Raw genomic sequence first — 21,394 nt, forward strand, 5'->3', positions numbered from 1 at the left:
CCCCTCAGGATGAAATGTAATAACTTTGGACTTTTCATTTAGCGCCACAATCAGGTAAAAAGGCCAATTTCTCCAATACTTTAGTGTATGACCAAATACCTGCAAAAATAATAACATTCTCATCAGCCTCAGCAGTACATCCTGTTTAGTGGTAATCAGCAAATATAGCATGCTAAATTGTGAAACTAAAATGTTGAACATGGTAAACGTTAAACCTGTTAAAACATCCGCATGTCTAGTGGCATCTAGCGGAAACTAAAACATCTCCTGTGTGCCAAGCGTGTAGTAGAACTACAGTGGCAAACACAAATGGCCCTATCTAAAGCCAGTGTTTGGTTTGTCCATTCTAGGCTACTGTAGGTGCAACATTGGTCCCTTAAAAGTAGAATGTTACTGCTTTAACTTGTTCAGCAGCTTGTAACATCGTTACTTTGTCGCTTACTACTTTACATATAAGTAGTAAAATTACTTACAGTTTATTATAGCACAAAGAGCTCCAAAAATCCTGCACATGCGGAGTCATTTTTCTGCCTTGGGGAATAGCTGGTTTGACTTTGGGGGGTGAATCAAATATTCCTTAATGAAACAGAAATATTCCAAAATGATGTGTTAGATTAGAGGCCTGCCAAAAATTGACTTCCTCTTTCTTGATGTGTTTTATTTATACCCTGGTTATTTTATGGAGGTGTAACTGAGGTCGCCAGGGGTGAGGCCTTGTAGTGTACACTGTAAGTACTGTAGTTGCACAGTAAGGCCATCTTTACTTTGGGTCCGCGCCACTGTAGATTGTGGCCAGTGAGTAAGACCTTCTTTGCCACACGCTCGTTTCGGACAGTAAACATTAGGCACAAACACACACATTCAGCACTCCTCTCATGAAACGAATTAGACAAACATGGAAGCCGGTGGCTGCCTCTTGTCTGTTGACTTTCCCCGACCGTCACTTTTCCCTTGCTGGCGGTAAAATAATTAAAGCTGAAAGTACGTCCTTGTAATTTAACTGTTAGCTTATTTGAGATGCATTTTACGGTATCTGGCAGTTTCTCTGCAAATTGTCTGTAAAATACTTCATTCTTAAAAATGAATACACTGTAATCCTTTATCTTCTGAGACCCGCAATGCTACAGTGCACCTGACTTTATGGACCTCATAAATATCACTGCTTTTAACTTGAATCTAAAGTCCTATTGGTGCATATAGTTCACAGTCTAGCTCACAGCAAAGTTTATAATGGCCAGAAGATTCAATATCACATTTCCCATTCATGTGTTCTTTCAGCAACATCAACTTCAATCTACATTAAACGTACAATATGTAACTTTCTGCCGCTAGGGGTCTCTCAACCAAAACAATGGATGGTAAAACTGGACTTTTGATGACGTTGGGAAGTTGCGTGGAATTATGGGAGTTTTTAGTGTTAAACACCTTCGCTGCCAGTTAGAATGCATCAGTTCATGGACGAGTTTACCCATTCAAGTTTATTCACGTTACGTTTATTCATGTTATTCTAATAAAATAGCTGCAGTTTCCCCAACATAATTACGTTTTTCTTGATTAGATTTTTATTTGTAGCTGACCAGTTAGCTAGTGAGCCAGCAAGCTAACCGTAGCCAGCAGCTAAAACACAAAATATTTCACATATCAATGTCACCTTTTGGATGGTTTCAACACCGGGGCGGACAGGGTTTATTGTAACGCTAGCTAGCTAGCTACTAAACGAGGCTGAGAGACAGGTGTGGGTGGGGATTGTCGGGGGAATCTCCGCCATAGCGAGGACGTTCGATGCCGGTTGTGCAGCAGCAGAACATCTCCCAGCTGCCCGGAATTATCTCCCCTTCACTTTTCAGTAATCTTAACTTTTCGTTTTGGTGCTTAACCCACCTTTTGTCGGGTTAATTTAGCTAACCGTAAAGACAGTTAAACGCGAAGGGGGGAGAAATTCGGCAGGGAGGAGATTTTCGGCACATACACCGGTAGCGCTACGGAGATGTAGCTAACGCTATGGATGGCCGCTGTTGTGAGTCGGCGCTGGGTCTGATATGGTCGGTTTCCCGACGTTTAATTAAACTGCCGTTAGTGTCATAAGCACCAGGCACTGGAGATAAGTTCTGGCCGGGGGGTTGCTGTAATGAAAGTAGCTGGCTGATAGCTGACTGGGGGCTAACGATAGCTAGCTAGCTAGCTAGCTATATGTCCCGGGGCTGTTGTCAGCTGTCATTCCGACTGAGTCTCTCTGCGCCGGGGACGTAAGGTAGACAGACCGGGGTGTGCTAGCTGGCTAAATTAGCATTAATCGTCTATCTATACAGCTAACGTTAAAGTTACTAGTGAAGTTATTCGTGGGTTAGCCCAGTCCTGTTAACTGTGGTCGAAACAGTCATACTAAAAATAACTTTATTAGCGTGTTGAACGATGTTAATAATAATAATAATAATAAATTGAATTTATATAGCGCTTTTCATGGACTCAAAGTCACTTTAAATAATGTTTAATGTTGTAACCTAATAATGTTAGCTACCCACAAAGCATTAGCATCAACATTAGCTACTTGCCAACCAGCACATTGTAGTAACGTTAAGATGGTATCAATATTGAACTTTCAAAATAAATAAGTTCAAGTTCATTTATTTATATAGCACATTTAAACAACCGCTAGACAGACCAAAGTGCTTTACAGAGCAAGCATGTAAAAACATAAAACCAGCAAGACAAAGCAAAAACACGGAATAAAAACAGCAAAGCTAAGAGCAACCTTAAAACACTGACTCAAGTATACAAAAGAAGGACCACCCTAAAGAGGAAATCAATACGCTAATGAGAATAAATAGGTTTTTACCAACGACTTGAAGATAGCAAGGTTGGGGGCTGTTCTAATCTCTAAAAGCAGTGAGATCCACAGACGAGGCCCTGCCACTCCAAAAGCGCGCTCCCCTCTCTGCTTTAGTCTGACACGAGGGACTACCAGCAGAGCCTGGTCGTGTGATTTTTAGGCTTCTGGGCAGGGTGTACGGATGAATAAATTCGGATAGGTAGAGGGGAGCTAATCTAGCTAAGCTAGATTTGAAGACAAAGAGAAGAATTTTAAAATCTATTCTCTGTCGAACGGGCAGCCAGTGCAGAGATTTGAGAATGGGGGAGATATGGTCAAATAAGGTCTCTGTTGTATTACTGTGATAAAAAGTGGGATGTAATTAATCACAAAATGATGCTGTATGGCAAAAAAGCAGTATTACAGGTTACAAGTATTTTTTTTCTGTGACATTGTATGATTTACAATTACTCCTGAACGTATCATCTTGGTGCCAGTGTTCTGACGGAAGTTAGAGTAACTAGACAGTGAAAGGTTATATGACGCCACTGACGGGCGACTTTAGGAAACGTGCCGTGTCTGAAAATAAAATAACAGATTTCTCTGGGTTTGACATTTGGTGGAAACATTAGGGATGGTGTAAGAACACAACTCATAAAAATATATAACATAGGTATGGTCGTTTTTAGACATTTTAAAGCAGAAATGTTACATATTGTACCTTTAATTACGCAATCTCTTTCTGTCTGTGTATCGGTCTTTTGCCTGATAAGGCGTGTTTCTGAAACAAACTGTTGGAACTCAAATTGTTTAATATATTGCACTGCCAGGAAGCCCTCATTAGCTTGTCAACCAGTGGTAGGAATGTCAAATATATCTTTTGTTGTACATTACAGTCAGGCAGTGCATGCCAGGGAATGTCAAGGTCAACTGGAAACAGGAGAGACACCGAACTGAAGACCATTCATTTAAATATATGGTACGGGTGCTGCATTTAGTGGGAAGCCACTGCTAAAGAGTAGGCGTGTTTTTAACATGAAAATAACAGTAAACAGTTATAGTTGCCTCCTTGTTTTTTTCTCTATTGTGTGGGAGTTTTCCTGGTAGAAGTTATATGAGTGTGTTGAATGATAAAAATAGTCACTATGTTTCTGGTCACAAAGACACATATATATATATATATATAGTTCTTACGTTGTAATTTGTAAATCAAGCGATGCTTATTCAACATCAACATTAGTATTGGTTATTTATCTTTACATTCAAGGTAATGTTGCCAATGAAGATTTGGCCTTTACATTGGTTTTAGAGGCTCACATTATAACTCCCATATTAAATGTGTATGTCCTGCTTTCCAGTTTATTTTCGGTTTGTTAAACTCGCAAGGTGATGATGAATACATAAATACTGCTTGTTATTATTTAAGGGGCAAAGACCTAGAGTATACAGCCACGCTTGCCGCTCTGTGAGGCTGCACTACACACCTTTAAGCTAAATGCTAATGTCAGCATGCTAACGCTGACAATGTTAACATGCTAATGTAGGTCACTAACATTTGTTAAACACAGCTGAGGCTGAGGTTAGAATACTAATTGTTTTGAACAAGTCAACATTTTGACGCAATGATGGTGCAAGGTAAAAGAAATTAAGGGGCAAAGGGACACATGTCTCTAGCAAATATTATCGCAATCCAACCAAAAGTTGTGGAGATATTTTAGTCTGGACCAAAGGGGTTGCCTGATATCAGACAGAACTGTCAACTCGTTACACTCTGTTTCATTCTTCAGTCCAACATTGCCTCCACTCTAACCAATTTTCGTAGAGGGGACATCGATTTTCGTATCCATGCCAACATACTGGTTTTGCCAGGGTTCACAAGCTATGATGTCTGGCATTATTGAGACCGCTTGACAAAGGCGTTAGTCCTGCCCTTGGCGCTAATTTGCTAATCATTAGTCCCCCACGTCGCTCATTGGATTGAATGCTTTTTTTAACCGAGATCCAATGTTTCATGTCACGATGCAACCAAAGGGGTGGACCGACTGGCTAAAAACGGTCCAAAGGAATGCTTATTTTAAGCCCCAAAGACTTGGTGTCCTGCCTGCTAATTAAACAAAATATAGATAAACATGAACAAAATATATAATAGATATATTATGTCATAGAAAAGCCTACACACAGAACCCTAGACCTTTCTCTACCTTCATCTACAGGTACATGTTAGTCCTGACCCATATGGCCCTTTAAAAGACAGTCCCAAAAAATAGAAATGCCACATCATGTCCATGGAGGGATGAAAGTATGAAGGATTTTTTAAAACTTAAAACTAGTCAGTAAACTCACCTGATGTTCGGTTGATATAAAAACCTACATGATCCTCACAATGATCTGAAAATGAAACTTCTCTATCAGACAGGCAGGCACACATCTCCCGAGAATGAGCCTTGTTGCATGCGTCACTCTCAACACCATGCAGTTCATAAGCCCAGAAGAGTTTCCCCTAAATCCTTTTCAGAAACCTCACCAGAGAAAACAAGGTGACCACATCAGCTGCCGTGGAAGTCCAGGGATCCCTCTCTGTTATTTCTTCTCTCAGGGTCACTTGTGACTCACTGCTTTGACTGGCAAAACGTCCAGCACTGGGCACAAGGTCTGCTAAAAACCTTTTGACATGCCTGTCTCTCAGTTCCTGTCTGCTGCTGCTTCCCTTTCACTCTCTTAACACTCTCTTAATACGTATCTCATGGGCCTTCATCAGATACACATTTTCTCTACCTATCTTTGCCACACATTGATAATTGCAGTATACTGTTGAGGCTTTTTCATCAGTTAGTAAAATAAAGACTTGTCCACTGTGATTTCCATCTGAGGGGCCCAGGCAATGAGAGATATAAAATATCCTGAAACAAAAGCTCTGAGGTGGACCGCAGCAAGGCAGAGAGGAGAATATGAGAAGGTCAAGAACCTTAGGAAGGCAACATGCTTCTTCTCTGTCTGTAAAACAACACAGATTAAAGTGGTGTGGCCTGGGTTTCCTGAAAACCTTTTACACTAAGGTCACCTTAGCCCTCTGACTTACTACAGAACTAAACTGACCTTAATAAAAAAACGCACAAAGTGTAGTCGGATGACGTCTGTTGCCATCAAAACCTTCTTCCACCTTCTGACAGGCAACCACAACTTTCCCTTGTTAGCTTAGTATAATTGAAGAATTACTTTATTACATGACTATGTGTTTGTCTAGAGTTACAGATGAAATAATTACAGTCTTTTTGAATCATTTGTTGGGGCATTTTATGCACTTATAGTGCCAGTAGAGAGGAAACAGGAAATGATTCAAACCGGGGACATTGCATCGGCGTCTAGGCTACATAGGGTGCCTCAAATAGTTTTGTCTGCACCCGTTCAAAATGTGCCTGTTCGGAACGGACCGATTGCTTGGCCTCCGGTATTGCTGTTTGCAGCTTTCTCAACAACTGCTCCACAAACAACTTTACACTCGACACTGCACTTCTTTGGGTCCTGAGACATACACCTGCAATGACATAGTTGCGTCCCCTAGCAATGCGAGGTATACGCGTCATTTCCTAACAGCTGGCTATTTCTATTAAAGATTTCTTGGAATAAAAGCGTTCATTCCCAAAGATACATTGCTGATGCTTGAAATGTCTGACTTTGCGACAACCTCACATTTCTGGTCTCTCTTTCTTCGTCTGTTCTTGAATGAACTGTAGCGAGCGACATAGAGCGAGCTGTACCTAGCATGCCGTTTGGCAGTGTAACAGTTAATAGGGGTCCCATCTAAAGACACTTCACAGTGTGTACATAACACACGACTAATAAATATGTCCTGATCTCAAGAGCTCACACTCAACACTGCGCTTCCTTGGGTTCTCAACAATACACCGGCCAAGTGTGAAGTTGATCAGACAAACGGTTGTCGAGAAAATCAAAGGACAGGCGGACAGACAGGCAGGCAGGCAGAAATATATAAATTTCTTTAGTTGATGTGTTGACAATGTTTAAAATACAAATGTAATGCCATTGGGAAGTAGAAAATTAGAATCATAATCACGTGATTAACCCCATTCATAACGGTAACGGACTCTGTGGGATGCTCCACTCACACATTCAGTCATCAAGAAGTGCTATGTGTCGCATAGCCAGACCTCTGTCTTAACAAGACTTTGGAAGTTGATGAATGGCTAACATCATTGTGTTAGGGGCAACTGAATACTAGCCAAGTCAATTTTAATGATATTGCCCAAAACCATAAATGTTTTCACTTGGAGTGCTCTGAAATACAGTATGTGTAATATACGACACCCTCTATCCTTAAACTCTTTATATGGATATGGAAAAACTCCACACAAAAGAAATGTTTACCACCACAACATCAGAGAGAGGATTCCGCTTCCAGGGTGGACAGACAAACAATACCTTTAATCAAACGATAGAAAAAGAAGCATTGCCCCTGATTACTGTAAGAAAAAATGAGCTGTGAATTGAAGTTTCTATTAGCTACAAATATGCTTCCTCAAGCATATTACATTTTTTATTTATTTTAGCTTAATTTACCTTAACTGAACAGCTTCGGAGTCATTGGAATGGTTATATGACTTTTTTCGAGTTGAATGGAGGCCGTCTTGCTCCCCCCTAGCACCTGTGAGCGGAAAACCACCCTTGCAATTTTCGGCTGTCGAGCTGCCAGCCTCAGCGTCAGGAAGTATCGCGTGATATCAGGTCTCGCGATGTAACGAATTGCTTCACGGCACTGCACACATACGCCCATTCAGCGACAGGCTAACAAGGTAGCAATGGAGTTTTCACACTATCGTCATGGCTGAGCCGGCAAAAAAGAAGCAGAAAGCTAGGAAAGCATTGTCGGAGGAACAGAGAAAGAGGAAACGGCAGACTGACTGAGCGAGTTTTTACACAGTGTTGCCAAATATCTATTCCGAAGCTGTAGGTGGGCTCTATAGAGAAACCTGCGAGCAAAAAGCAAACAGCGAAGAAATGGCCAAAACTACATAGCGCCCCTTTAAACAGTACAGGAATGTGAAATGGAAGAAGAAATCTTGAACACGTTCACTAGCAGTAACAGTAACCATTTACTGGCCTGTAAATATTACTACCACAGGCATGTCAGCTATGTACAGTTCAATGAAGAGCCTACAGAAAATCATGGTCTTTGCAACATCAAATCTTGGAGATACATGCTGGTTGGAAAACGTTTACTTTTGAGTTACCATAATAAAATCGCCCTAATGAGGTGCTCTGAACAATTTTTAGTAACTGATATAATTTCTACTGTAAATTCGAGGATCTTTCTAAGGATATTTGGATCTTCTTCTTCTTCTACCTCTTCTTCTTCTTCTTCTTCTTCTTCTTCTTCTTCTTCTATCTCATTTGCCAAAAAAAATGCTTTATTTGCATGCATGGATAAAAGCCTTTGATGCTCGCTGTGTCTATTACCTTTCACTGTCTCAGGTTGCTATTAACCCAACAATAGTTATCAGTTCCCTTTTTCCATTCATTCGTTTATGAGATCTGTTATGGAAATGAGTGTGACTCCAATGGTCTCACACACACACACACACACACACACACACACACACACACACACACAAACACACAAACAAAACCACACACACACACACACACACACACACACACAAACAATCGTGGCTACCATGCAACCAGATAATACTATACACTAATAAACACAGAAGTTACCATGGATCTGAACAGTGATTGGCTATGGTAGTGAGAGATCTGCTATCTGCCTGTAGTATGCAAACATGATGGCAGAAGCACCACAAAGAACTTATCTCAACATCTTTGCAGTTGAAATTAAATAATTATTTATCACATATGTACACTCACCTTTAGAGCCATGTGACCAGTTTCAGATAGCCGTTATTGTTCCCATAGGGGTAATTTTAATGTGCATTGTTCATGCCTCAGGAACATAAATACAAACATATACTGTACTGAACACACATGCTATGGCTAACACTTACACTTACGTTTTGACTGGATATTAAAAATAAATCAAAATGTAGTGTTATTGTTGACAGGCCAAAACCAACCACAGATTTACGGACAAATGGTGAGTCAATCAGCAAGTATAGCATTATTTTTATTTAGGTGTGTGTGTGTGTGTGTGTGTGTGTGTGTGTGTGTAGTAGTATATGGTTCACCTCGTAAACCCACGTTTTTCCTGCTTATAGGCTACAGACTTACAGTAACCGCTAACTAACATGTCAGGAGAGCTCGTCGTGTTGTTAACGTGGGTGTGTTTGAGAGGGTAGACGTCCAGCTTCAGCTCCACCATTGTTGTGGTGTATCCTGACCTCGGCGCTAAGACATGTTTTTTTATTTGTGCCTGTGTGTGTGTGTGTGTGTGTGTGTGTGTGTGTGTGTGTGTGTGTGTGTGTGTGTGTGTGTTAAGTCATTCTGTGGTGAGCTGTGACCTCACCACTAAGACTTGCCTCACACGCCTCGTAGACTTGTAGGTGGGTGAGTGTGTATTTTCTCTGATTACGTTGAGACTTTGTGTTTCTACGTCAGCAGGCTGTGACATTTTGTCATGCCTCTACATGGGAAAAGGATAAATGGAAAAGCAGATTTGTTTTAGGACCTTTGACATCGGAGGTCTTATATCAGCATCATACTGTATGTTATAGTAAGAGCACAGTGTGGGAGTGCCCTTTTTGGGTTTACTACGTAAGTTGTCCAGTACCCATTATGCATTTTGACCTCAATGTGGTAGTTTTCTCTTTGGTTGAAACCTTGTATTGTACGACTGTAGAGTTACTCCTTTAATGTTTTTTGGAACACTTTATTTAACATATTAAACAGACGACTGGAGAAAAAGAAGACCAACATTTGAACAAGTCTCAAAACCGAAATGTCACTGGTAAATGTTACTGGATTGGCCCATTGATATACATCTATTGGACTTCAGAATGTGTGTGTGTGTGTGTGTGTGTGTGTGTGTGTGTGTGTGTGTGTGTGTGTGTGTGTGTGTGTGTGTGTGTGTTTTTTTTTTTTTTTCCTCGAAAATGGAAAATGTTCTTTTGATTGAATTGTTTTTACCCAGAGTTCACATAATTTAGTTGTGAAGATTGATATCTGAGAAATTGATTTCACTGGACAAAGTGAAAAATGACAGAAATTCTTGACCTAGGAGGAAAATAAGTAACTTATTAGCTTTTTCAGGAACTTTCCACTGCATCTAATGGTCATCAGCAGGTGGAATTTGCACAGTTGTCATCAGGTAACATAAGCATTATTTATAAAAGGTGTTTGTATTATACAGTAGTCCTATATATTTGGGAGATATTGTAAAGGTATTAAGTGAACCTTGAATTAATTTATTTTTTCAAATTACAAGAACCTTTATTTTCTTTATTTGCTGAAAGCTTATATTGTAAAAAAAAAAAAAAGAAAAAAAAAAAGAATCCCCTTTAGATCTGAAGAACAACTACAGTATCTCACAAAAGTGAGTACACCCCTCACATTTTAGTAAATATTTCACTATATCTTTTAATGGGACAACACTGAAGAAATGACACTTTGCTACAATGTAAAGTATTAAGTGTACAGCTTGTATAACAGTGTAAATGTGCAGTCCCCTCAAAATAACTCAACACACAGCTATTAATGTCTAAACCGCTGGCAACAAAGGTCAGTACACCCCTATGTTAAATTCCCATAGAGGCAGGCATATTTTTATTTTTAAAGGCCTGTTATTTCATGGATCCAGAATATTGTGCATCCTGATAAAGTTCCCTTGGCCTTTGGAATTAAAATAGCCCCACATCATCACATACCCTTCACCATACCTAGATTGGCATGGGGTAGATTCCATAAAATCATCTCTCTATCATCTCTTTATCAGGATGCATAGTATCCAGGATACTATGCATCCTGATAAAGTTCCCTTGGTCTTTGGAATTAAAATAGCCCCACATCATCACGTACCCTTCACCATAACTAGATATTGGCATGGTTTTATGTCAGTTAGCCTAATAGCTAGTTTGATTTGCATTGAGAGATGATTTTATGGAAAGTACCCCATGCCAATCTCTAGGTATGGTGAAGGGCATGTGATGATGTGGGGCTATTCCAAAGGCCAAGGGAACTTTATCAGGTGTCACTGCAAAATAGCCTTGGGAAGGAACTCCTGAGAGGAGCGTTGTGGATATAGACTATATTCTGAGTAAAATGGCACAATACTTTCAATTATGCCATTAGAGTGTCTTGAGTGCACACAAATGTCCACAATAAGATTCATTATGTGTTCGATATCAGAGGCTCCAATCAAAGTGATTTTCACTCAACAAGTCCACTGTACAATACGGCCGTGGCCTAAAGGTGAGAGACGTTGCTGGTTTAATCAGACAGGATAAGGGCCAGCTTCCAGGTGTGAATGTGTATAACTGTGTAAGTGTGATCAGGGTGTTCCTGCAAAAAAAATAGTTGGCTCTCAGTGAAACTTCTGAATAAATAAAGGGTAAGAAAAATAGCCAGTTGTTGGACATGTAATTATAAAACATTCAGTAAATGTCTTTGCGAGATATTGTAAAAATGATCTGGAGTCTACACTTTGTGGAAAATGCGCTAACCTATTTGCAGCACAGTCTAAATAAGACTAAATAAACTGAAGTAACATAAGCTGTGATTGTTCACAGTTTTAACAAAGACAGTATTTTGATTGGATTCTTCTGGCTCAAGTTTCTTAAACAGTTCTTCTCAGCACAGTGTTGTCCAGCCTCACTGAGACAACCTTTCCAAGTTCCACCAGCGGATGTTCAAATAAGCATAACCCTGTCTTACTAAATGATGTTGGCTGGTCCAAATAAATAGCTGTCAATCATTATATGTACATGCTGTTAAACCAGAACTCAAAACATTTATCCTGGAAAATGTTTCTTTCTTCACAATGATTAAAGCTCTTTTTTTTTTTTTTACTTTGACACATTGGGCATGTTACAGACTGGTTGTCAAACACAAAAAAACACTTCTTCACACTGTAGAATTTTCATTAGGCATATGGAAATAGTTGCTTTGGAGTTTTACCTCATTGCTGTATTATTTTACCAGTAGTCAGGAAAATACCATGCACATAGGCTATTGGCTTTCCTTCTCTCTAAAGGATCACATCCCTACTAAAGAAAGACATTCATATTTTGCACTGAAGTCATACTTGTCATCGTGTTTTATTCCCATTCCTGGAACTATGTGTCATTCCTTGCTCCAGTACAATGTTCCTCTACAATTTGTCATATTTATTAGCATTTCTTTTAGGGAATATTTGTATTTCTTTAAAAGGTGGACCCTTTCTGTTTCTAAATTCACACTGAATCCACATAATCAGATGATCATTGGCTGCTGCTTTTTAACCTCGCTTTGTTTCCTTTGTTGTGGCCTACACCATTCATTTCTTTGCGTAATCGCAACCAGTGAGGATGCAACAGTTTATTTTTAGGACTGAGGGACACAAAGACAGACAGAGAGAGGGCTGTGCTGCACTGGATAATGAGGTGGGTGGGCACATGCTCTCCCCCTCTCTCTCTCTCTCTCTCTCTCTCTCTCTCTCTCTCTCTCTCTCTCTCTCTCTCTCTCTCTCTCTCTCTCTCTGTAGCTACTGTATAAGTACAGATCTGTGATGGAGACCCCATCACACCGCAGTTCACTTTTACGCAGTGGAGATGAGCGCTCGGATAGCGAAATCCAACCCGGCCATGAAACTGATAGTGGTGAGTAAACAAGAGTTTCTGCAGCTCTTGTCCTTGGTCCGCTGAACCGATCTGATCCACTGAAGCGCAGGGACGCTTCTTACTGAAGGAATGATATTTTTGTTTTGCGAGACGTGGGTTATTATTGCGCTACACGCGGTTTCAGATACATGCGAATCAGTTGGGTATGAGCACTCGCCGATAGTGCCATTATATAATACCAAAAAAAGGGACTTCTTCGCTACTCCCGTCTCATGTTCCCTCTGTACAGAATGCTTCCGTGCAGGTAGTGTGATGATGTTTAATTTATCGGGGCCAATAATTAGTCACTTCACTTAGTTTTTGTTTTGCATTTTGGTGGCAATTGATCATGATCGGTCTTGTTTACAGCATGCTGCCATGTAAGAGTTATTATAGTTTTCCTTATAGCCTAGAGTACCTGTTTTACTTGTAGACATATTCAAAATTAAATGCTCATTATGTAGAACATCATCTACTATATTAGGCTCAAATACTTGTACAGTATAGTATATTTGCATGACATTTGCATTGGATAAAGGGATTTCTGTCTATGGGAGTAGAAGGAAAATACACATAAACCCAGTTTGTTAAGGCTGACATATTTATGATGTACAGGGTGTAGTCAAAGTAACACCTGCATAATGCAGTCTCATAGCATCTCTGTAATAAAAGCATGTACAGGTAACTAATATTCAGTTTGGTTGAGACTGATAGATGTCTATTTTACTTTTTTGTGACTTCTGAGGCTCTATTTTGTGTTGTTAGTTGATTATATTTGATTGTAAGCTCACATTGCAGAAAGTATCAAAAGTAGGCTATTACAGTATATGTCTCTTAGAAGTAGAGATCTTTTTAAGATGAATAAAAGTAAATTATTTCATTTTTGAAAATAGAATTGAACTATGTTTATACTGGAGGCTATTTGCTTTTGATGATAAATGGAGCTTATGTTATGGAGCTAATGTGAATACTTAAAACCCACATAATGGACCTACAAACAAGTTCCACGATTTCCATCAATGACTGAAAGTTTAATTTAGGTCACATTTCATTGCTTTTCTATGGCACGTTTGAAATGAATGAAACTTAACAAACTCGAGACGCAACGTGTTGCCAGCAGATGGTGTTTACTGTGAGTTTGATGTTGTACTCATTTGTTCTAACTAACGCTCCTCAGGGTTAGGAACTGTTATTTCCTTTGGTGTGTGTTTTGCATGCTGTGCTGTGTTGGGGCCTTTGCAGGTTTTGCATAATGTAAAGATGTTTATCTGGGCAGAAACAGATCCTACACTGTTGCTACAAAACACTGGACCCACTATCTGTCCTCATGATCTGCCTGTGTGTTTGTCTGTGTGTGAGAAAGACAGAGAGATCCTGTTGTGTATGGTCAGTCGCTAATTTTGTTTGTAAGATGTGGCGCTTCTTTGTGTGTAAAGTAGGTGTACAAGGCAGTGAAATACAAATGAATGTGTGCACGTGCCACCATTTAATGTGATATCATCCACGCAGAGTATTTCCTCTACCGCAGCGCAGGCTGCACTCCACAATTGACCTAAAATAGGCAAATATTTTGTTCTGACGTAGTGTTCTTGTGTTTATCCATCATTCAGTTAGTCATTTGCCCAGCCATACAAGCATCTGTTTAGCCAACTAATGAGTCAGACGGCCAACCACTCAGTCCTGTCTCCACTACCACCATCCAGCCAATAAGTCAATCTGCACCCCTCTGAGTCTGCTGTATCTTTCTGAATGTTAGTCCACTTGTCAAACAGCCAAACAGCCTGCCACTCACTCTGTCTGTAAGCAATTCTATGTTAAAGGGACACTGCGATTTTGTGTCCAAAACATTGTTTTGGCTTAGAGGTCCGGCAGTAAATGCACCTCCTGCACCTGTGTGCTCATCCTGTTCCCCTGCATGCTTCTGACTCATGGTTGTGTTCTGTCTGCGGCAAACACGCTTTTTGTTTGGGTCCTTGCCCGGGATGATGTCAGTGGAACAGACGTGGAAATTTACGTTGTCTTTTTTTGTGTGTGTAGACACACGTTCCAAAATGTGGTGAGTTGAGGTGAGCACAGTAATTCTACTGAAGAGAGACCTGTCTGTCTGGTAAGCGGCTAGTCAATCAGCCAGCCAATCAGACAGCTCCATCCTAGTAATCCAGACACTAACCCCATTATCTCCCTCTATAATCTGTGCTCTCTTTATCTTTACACCTCCTCTTCTTCACCCTCTGTTGTGGCCGTTGGCTTTAGCTGTACCAACTTCCCTAAACCTAGCTGCAGGCTCACACGTTTAGGACAGGAGCAGGCAGACATGAGAAGCTACAGAGAGGTCACTTGGCCAAACTCAACTTTTTTTTCTAGATAAACACTGGAGAAACGGTGAGGAAATGAGCGTGACAGGGGGAGGGAGACATACAGAGGGTGTGGAAAGGTACAGGATTAACATGTTTTAAACAAACGTTTATTCAGAAAGCAACGATTACCTCTGGAAGTTGCTTCCGCACACCTAACTTCCCCTTTTCCACCAACAGTAGTACTGATAGCAGAAGTGTGTGTGTGTGTGTGTGTGTGTGTGTGTGTGTGTGTGTGTGTGTGTGTGTGTGTGTGTGTGTGTGTGTGTGTGTGTGTGTGTGTGTGTGTGTAGGACTGAGTGATTATCAGACACAAAGAGCAGAAAGAGATATTGTTTAATCTTACAACTGACATAACTCATGTTAAAAACAGCATTTGTGTAGTGAAGTTTGTCTGACACTACATATGTTAGAACATGGAGGAGAGAGTTTGATTTAGTAAGTAAAAGTATTATGAGCAAATGTACTTGGTATTAAAAGTGTACTCGTTATGCAGCAAAATGACTGATATATTATTAAATATGTAATTATTAGCTTGTTAATACTGATACAATAATGTGTATAGCATTTCATTTTTGTAGCTAGATGAGTTTTTTTATAGAGTAGTAGGAGGTTTAGTCGAGTTTCTAAAAGATCAGAACTTTTTTTTTTTTTTAACTCTTCACCATTTCCCAAAGCCCAAACTGACGTATTCACCAACAAAACCTGCAAGTATCACATCTGAGAAGCTGGAACCAATTCATTCTTTGCTCAAATTAATACTTGATTAATGAATTATCAAAACAGATGCTGAATATTTTTCTATTTGTTAATTGATTCATTGACTTATTGTTTCTGCTCTAATCATTATGACATACATTAATTTATTCTGCTTGGTTAACAGTACAACAGCAGACTGGTTCAAGTAATTTATCATATAGTACTAAATTATTTGTTATGTTAAACGTGCTAATTTTTATCACAAGAATTTCTAAATTAGAAGCATTTTTATTTGAGGTGATGGGATGAGTATATGATGTGAACATTGCATGCAGTATTTGAATTTAATCAAAGATTATGAATAACTGTGATGGTAGCTTTTCATTGATACAGCATGGTAGCATGTCTCTCTCCGTCTCTGTATGAGTGAAAAAAAGACAGATTCCGTATTCACAGGATTCAAAACACACACACACACACACACACACACACTTCCAAGAGCTGGAATCCCCCCTCAGACCACCTGCGTTCTACAGTTAACTGAAGCCATGTGCCTGCTGGATAAGCTGGTGTAGTGTGGTTTGGTCCCTTTGCGCCATGGCTCTTCTCCTCATGCCATGATTTAAAACTGACCTCGGGCTACCCAAACTCTGATTCTCCTCTTTCTTAGCATTTCAGTGTGCTCCACATTCATTGTAACTCTAAGCCTGAACCCTGGCCGCTGGAAATTATTTAAATACTGCGGCTAATTTGTTCTGGAAGCATTTTAATATTTCCACTAACAACACAAGGGAGGGCACGTTTACTGTTTCAAAATGTAATCGTGATTCACTGAATTTGGTTACGTTGTCTGCTTACAGATCCTATTATTTTTTGCCCGATTTCCTGGACCTTTTTATTTTTTTTTTCACCTTTTGTATCCTATCAAAACAAATCAAAATGTATCTCCCAATCCCCACCAATCTGTTAATTTTATTGTACATAATCAAGCTGCTTGACTTGCTCTGTTTATTTTTTACTGTATCTTCAGTGCAATGCTTCTGATGAAGAGCATTTTAGCTGGTCTCGGTGTTTACCCATGTGTGTAAAATCAGTAAGACCATTGCCCACCTATTATCTGTAGATGGGGCTCTCTTTATAAGCCCATATGGAAAGCATGTGTTATTATTTAAAGGCTATTTCTGTCAGGTGTCTGAACTCTGTAGTTATGCCGCTACAGCCCATCTGTCATGCAGCGCTTAAAGTGCAGTTCAGCCTGTTTCACCAAAGCACTTTTTCATCATAACACTTGTCTACGGATATCCTTTTGACAGCAGAGAGGTCATAGAAAAAACAAACCCTCATAAGTCTTATAAACCTTGTCTAGCCAAAGGACTGGCATTATTTCAGGAAAGATGTCATTGAATGTCAGAGATATTACATGTGTGATAGATAAACACACTGTGAATAACTGTAACTTTGCTCATCATCTCACCACCAATGACATCTGACTGGATTTTTCACTGTGTCTCTCATGTGTTGCCTGTTGTGAGAAACGCGGCCCATCTCCTTGATCCAGGATGACCTTGTGTATCACCGCACTGTACAGACTGGAATACACTTGTTGTTTGTTTCATTCAAGAGGATAACATCTGTTAAAAAGCACATGTTCTCTGTTAAAGACTTGGTAAAGATCGTCTTTGCTCTCTATAAACACAAGGTTTTCTTTCAACTCACTTCAAATGGGATTTACTGGCATGGATTACATAAGAAAACCGAATCAGATGAAGCCAGTTTATATAGTGTTTTTCATTTTAACCATTATTTAACCAGAGGAAGGCGACTTAGTGAGCCTGCTTTTCTAACAAGTAGCTTCACATTCAGTTCTCATCACTTACAATCATTTGCTGCCCTGCCTTGCTCAAGAGCATCATGCATAGGGAAGTTAGAACATTATCATTACCTTCATACCTTCGTCCATCCTTTCCCCTCAGCTGGCTGTGCTCCAAGTAGGATATGCCTCTAGCTGAGCTGAGCTCTGATGATGCAAACCGTATAATTATGGCTGTCAGTGGCCCCTAGCTGCTGTGTAATTTGGGTTTCCAGCAGTCGTGCGAGATGTCGTCAGATGGCAGCTTCTACGGCGACAAGAAGGGTGAAAAGTTCAATATCTCTTTAAGCTGCTGATAGACAGATTCACGCACACCACAAGACATTTTTACCAATAAGTTAATTCTCAAAAAGTTGACAGTTTTTCTTTTCCTCAGTAGCAGAAAGCTACTGTACTGGCTGGTTTGGAAAAGTGTGGTTTTGCCTTAAGTGTGTCATATGACTGGAAAAAATTATAAGTTTGACTTAAGACATTGAACAGTTTTTTCATCTTAAACATGTTCTATGTATGACAGATAGTCTTAGTTCTAAGATGTGGCTGGAATTGATTTGAGTATAAAATGCTTTGCACTCCTGCACAGGTTTAAACTGGACAAAAAAGAGTGAATAACAGGTAGCTCACAGTGTGTGAGGGTGATTTTTAACTGTTTCAAAGACATTTTTAGATCTGATCATGAAGATGTGATATCATAAAGCAACATATCTGAGCATGCATGTGCTGTCATTTTATTTCACCAACATTACCTTAAATTGCTTTGCACTGACTCTATATTGTAGCTGGAGTCTAGCCAAACTACTGTGCTGTATGAAAGATATGAAAAACAATATGAACCTGACCACTTCCACATGTGCTCCGGCTTGTCATCTCTCATAACTGCAGATTGACTGAAGATTCCAGTCCTGCCGGTAATCTCATCCTGACTCGAACCCAAGATTAAAGTTAAAGCGACAAGTGTAACCGTACCCAGATCAGCAAAAACCCAGGTGACCCTCTGTCAGTCCCTTGGTACACTCCACCCTCCTGATGTTTCCAAATTGATTGGATGTGGTCTCACGGCTTAATAGTGTGTATATACACTTCTTAATTTGAAGAGCAAGACTATGATTATGGGGTTGATTCCCGCTGAGGCCACCCATGCTACAAACAAACAGATGCAGCCATGGTACTGCTCAGCGAGTCGCTTTGGATGAAAGCCTTCCACCAAATGTTGTGCTCAGAGGTCGATAGGTTTTGCCGGGAAAACCACTGCGCTCGCCAGGCTGTTTGAAGCTTGGGTTTCTATTATGGTGTGTAAAACCCATTCATTTATTTTTACTATCTTATTCAATGACCTCCGTTGCAAAAGGAAAACAGAAATAGAAGGACCTACACATTTTTTTCTTTTCTGCGTCGTGCATCATTTCAGGTTGATAACTCCTTAAAGGAACACGCCGACTTATTGGGAATTTAGCTTATTCACCGTAACCCCCAGAGTTAGACAAGACGATACATACCCTTCTCATCTCAGTGCGTGCTGTAACGCTGTCTGACGTCTCCAGCGGCATCAGCCCGTCACAGAACAGGCAGGTGAATGGTTCCAGTAATCCTACTGCTCCGAATAAGTGACAAAATAACGCCAACATGTTGTCATTTACATGTTGTGATTTGTAGAGTCACAGCGTGTACAAAAAACAACGTAACATGAGACACAGCCATCTTCTAACCGTAAACAAACCGGGGACTATATTCTCAGGTGGAAGAATATAGTACTTGGGCGGAGTGAAATGCTCGCAGCAAGCCTGTCTGAGAATATAGTTCCCGGTTTGTTTACAGATAGAAGATGGCTGTGTCTCATGTTACGTTGTTTTTTGTACACGCTGTGACTCTACAAATCACAACATCTAAATAGGAACATGTTGGCGTTATTTTGTCACTTTTGTCACAATTCGGAGCAGTAGGCTAGTTTAACCAGTTACCTGCAGGATCTGTGCTGTGCTAAGCTAATGCTGGAGCCATCAGACAGCGTTACAGCACGCACGGAGATGAGAAGGGTATGTATCGACTTGTCTTACTCTGGGGGTTACGGTGAATAAGCTAAATTCACAATTTAAATTTAAATCCTTTAAATATGAGTTCAAAACAGAAATATATGTACAATGTTAAACATTTTGAAGGAGAACACAGATGTGGGGGAGACACAGCTCTACGTGAACACATGTAGATGTCTGATGAAAAGATTTCTGTAACCAAATATTTTGTAATATAATAGTGAATGGGAGACGCACATGTGCACACACATACACTGTTCTGGTTTTTGTTTTGTTTCACACACACATACACATAGTACATTGTGATTTGCGGTTGCAAGTCTTAAGGTAAATGGGATAAGTACAAATACACACACACACACACACACACACACACACACACACACACACAGGAAGGAGATCAATGGTATGTAGCGGGTAAACTATAGAACAGAGTGGGTGAGTGTTTTGTATTCTGGTGGTGAATGGGGAAAGCCCAGTAACCTCCAGCAGTTCCCTTTATGAACAGCAGCCAGGAGAGGAGACCACAGAGCACTGAGCAAGACAATAATTGGACATGAACACGCGCGCACACACACACACACACACACACACACACACACACACACACACACACACACACACACACACACACACACGCAGCAACACACACATTCCTCCATGTGTGTACTTTTGCACGTACATGCAGGAATGTATTGTACTTGTTTGTTGTATGAATTCATTCCTTTTTGAAGATGCTCATACAAACATGGTGGACAGCAGAAAACCACATACAAGCATACACACATACAATGCAAGGACGGCCCATTGTTAGTTTGTCCAAGCAGTGAGGATGTATCTCGGCCAATGGGAAAGTCCACAGGGCCAATGGCTGATGGACTTCAGGGCAGAAGGAGCCAGATGTGTGACATCTGGTCTGCATGTGGCCTCGACCAGATGCGTGGCTGCATGTCAAGCATGCTGCTCACCAACTGATATCTTGGATTTTAGGCCAAAACTTTTCAGTTCCTGCTCAAGCGATGATACATGGGTTTGTTTTTGAGGCAATAGCTACATATGTCCGTCTCAGAGGCCTCGCTAACAGCCACCCACTTTACAGTGTGTCCATATGGATGGGTTGCTTTTAGCGGCGGAAAAGATATATGGGTGTGGTGCGCTCATGCTCCAGGGCGGTATTAAACTGCTGTAGATCAGTGTTGAATCACGTCAGATTCTTTCGAGCTATAAAGCAGCCTATCTTACAGAGCTGCTGACAGGAGTAGGAGACTGCTGGTGAGGTCAGAGAACACAGGGCTGCACAATTATCGTCTATAATCCTGTGTCATACACTTTATTTAATATGTGCAGAACACTGGAATTACTGAAACATCTAAATTCATTTAATACCTTTGGAAAACTGTTAGCATAACAAAAAAACAATGGCAAAAGTGGAGTAAGATAAATATGATCCTTTATCAAACTAATAGTCAGGATAAAATCATGCTCACAGCATTCAGCATCATGATTTGAGGCAACACAAAGGGACGATATTGCCTGCTGCAAACAAGCTAAGATTAAAAATGTACAGTTGTTGTTTAAAACGTTGGCCCTGTGCAGTAATCCATATCCATGAAACTGCTGCTGAATTTTCTGAACTCCCTGAACGGCTCTCTATAAAGCAGAGGAAATCACTTTAGGACTGCGTGTCCACCAGGAGCTTCAACTTTACAGCTCTGACCTTATTTTCAACTCCTTGTTACTGGAAGCTTTGGGTTGGCAAGTGCTCCAAAAATATAAAAATATTTGAACCTTTGGCCAAAGAGGAGCTGTGCACGAGATGGGTTTCATTAGAGATTTTGTCACTGCAGTTGACTCAGTCCTAAACCCAC

At 40.3% G+C, this 21,394-nt stretch overlaps 1 protein-coding gene across 3 annotated transcripts in view; it reads left to right on the top strand.

Annotated features, from left to right (window-relative positions):
- Positions 1–21,394, top strand: part of LOC120562688 (tumor necrosis factor receptor superfamily member 11B-like) — an 85,649-nt gene that overhangs the window by 53,060 nt on the left and 11,195 nt on the right. Inside the window, exon 1 of one of the 3 annotated variants that reach the window (XM_039806536.1) lies at positions 12,444–12,576. The exons of the other annotated variants lie outside the window; for them this stretch is intronic. Coding sequence (XP_039662470.1) covers positions 12,529–12,576 — 48 coding nt within the window. The 5' untranslated portion in view covers positions 12,444–12,528. Of the gene's footprint in view, positions 1–12,443; positions 12,577–21,394 lie in introns of those variants that run through there. 3 annotated transcript variants of the gene reach the window in all.

This window comes from Perca fluviatilis, chromosome 7 (genome assembly GCF_010015445.1).
Source record: "Perca fluviatilis chromosome 7, GENO_Pfluv_1.0, whole genome shotgun sequence".
Classification (NCBI taxonomy): Eukaryota; Metazoa; Chordata; class Actinopteri; order Perciformes; family Percidae; genus Perca; species Perca fluviatilis.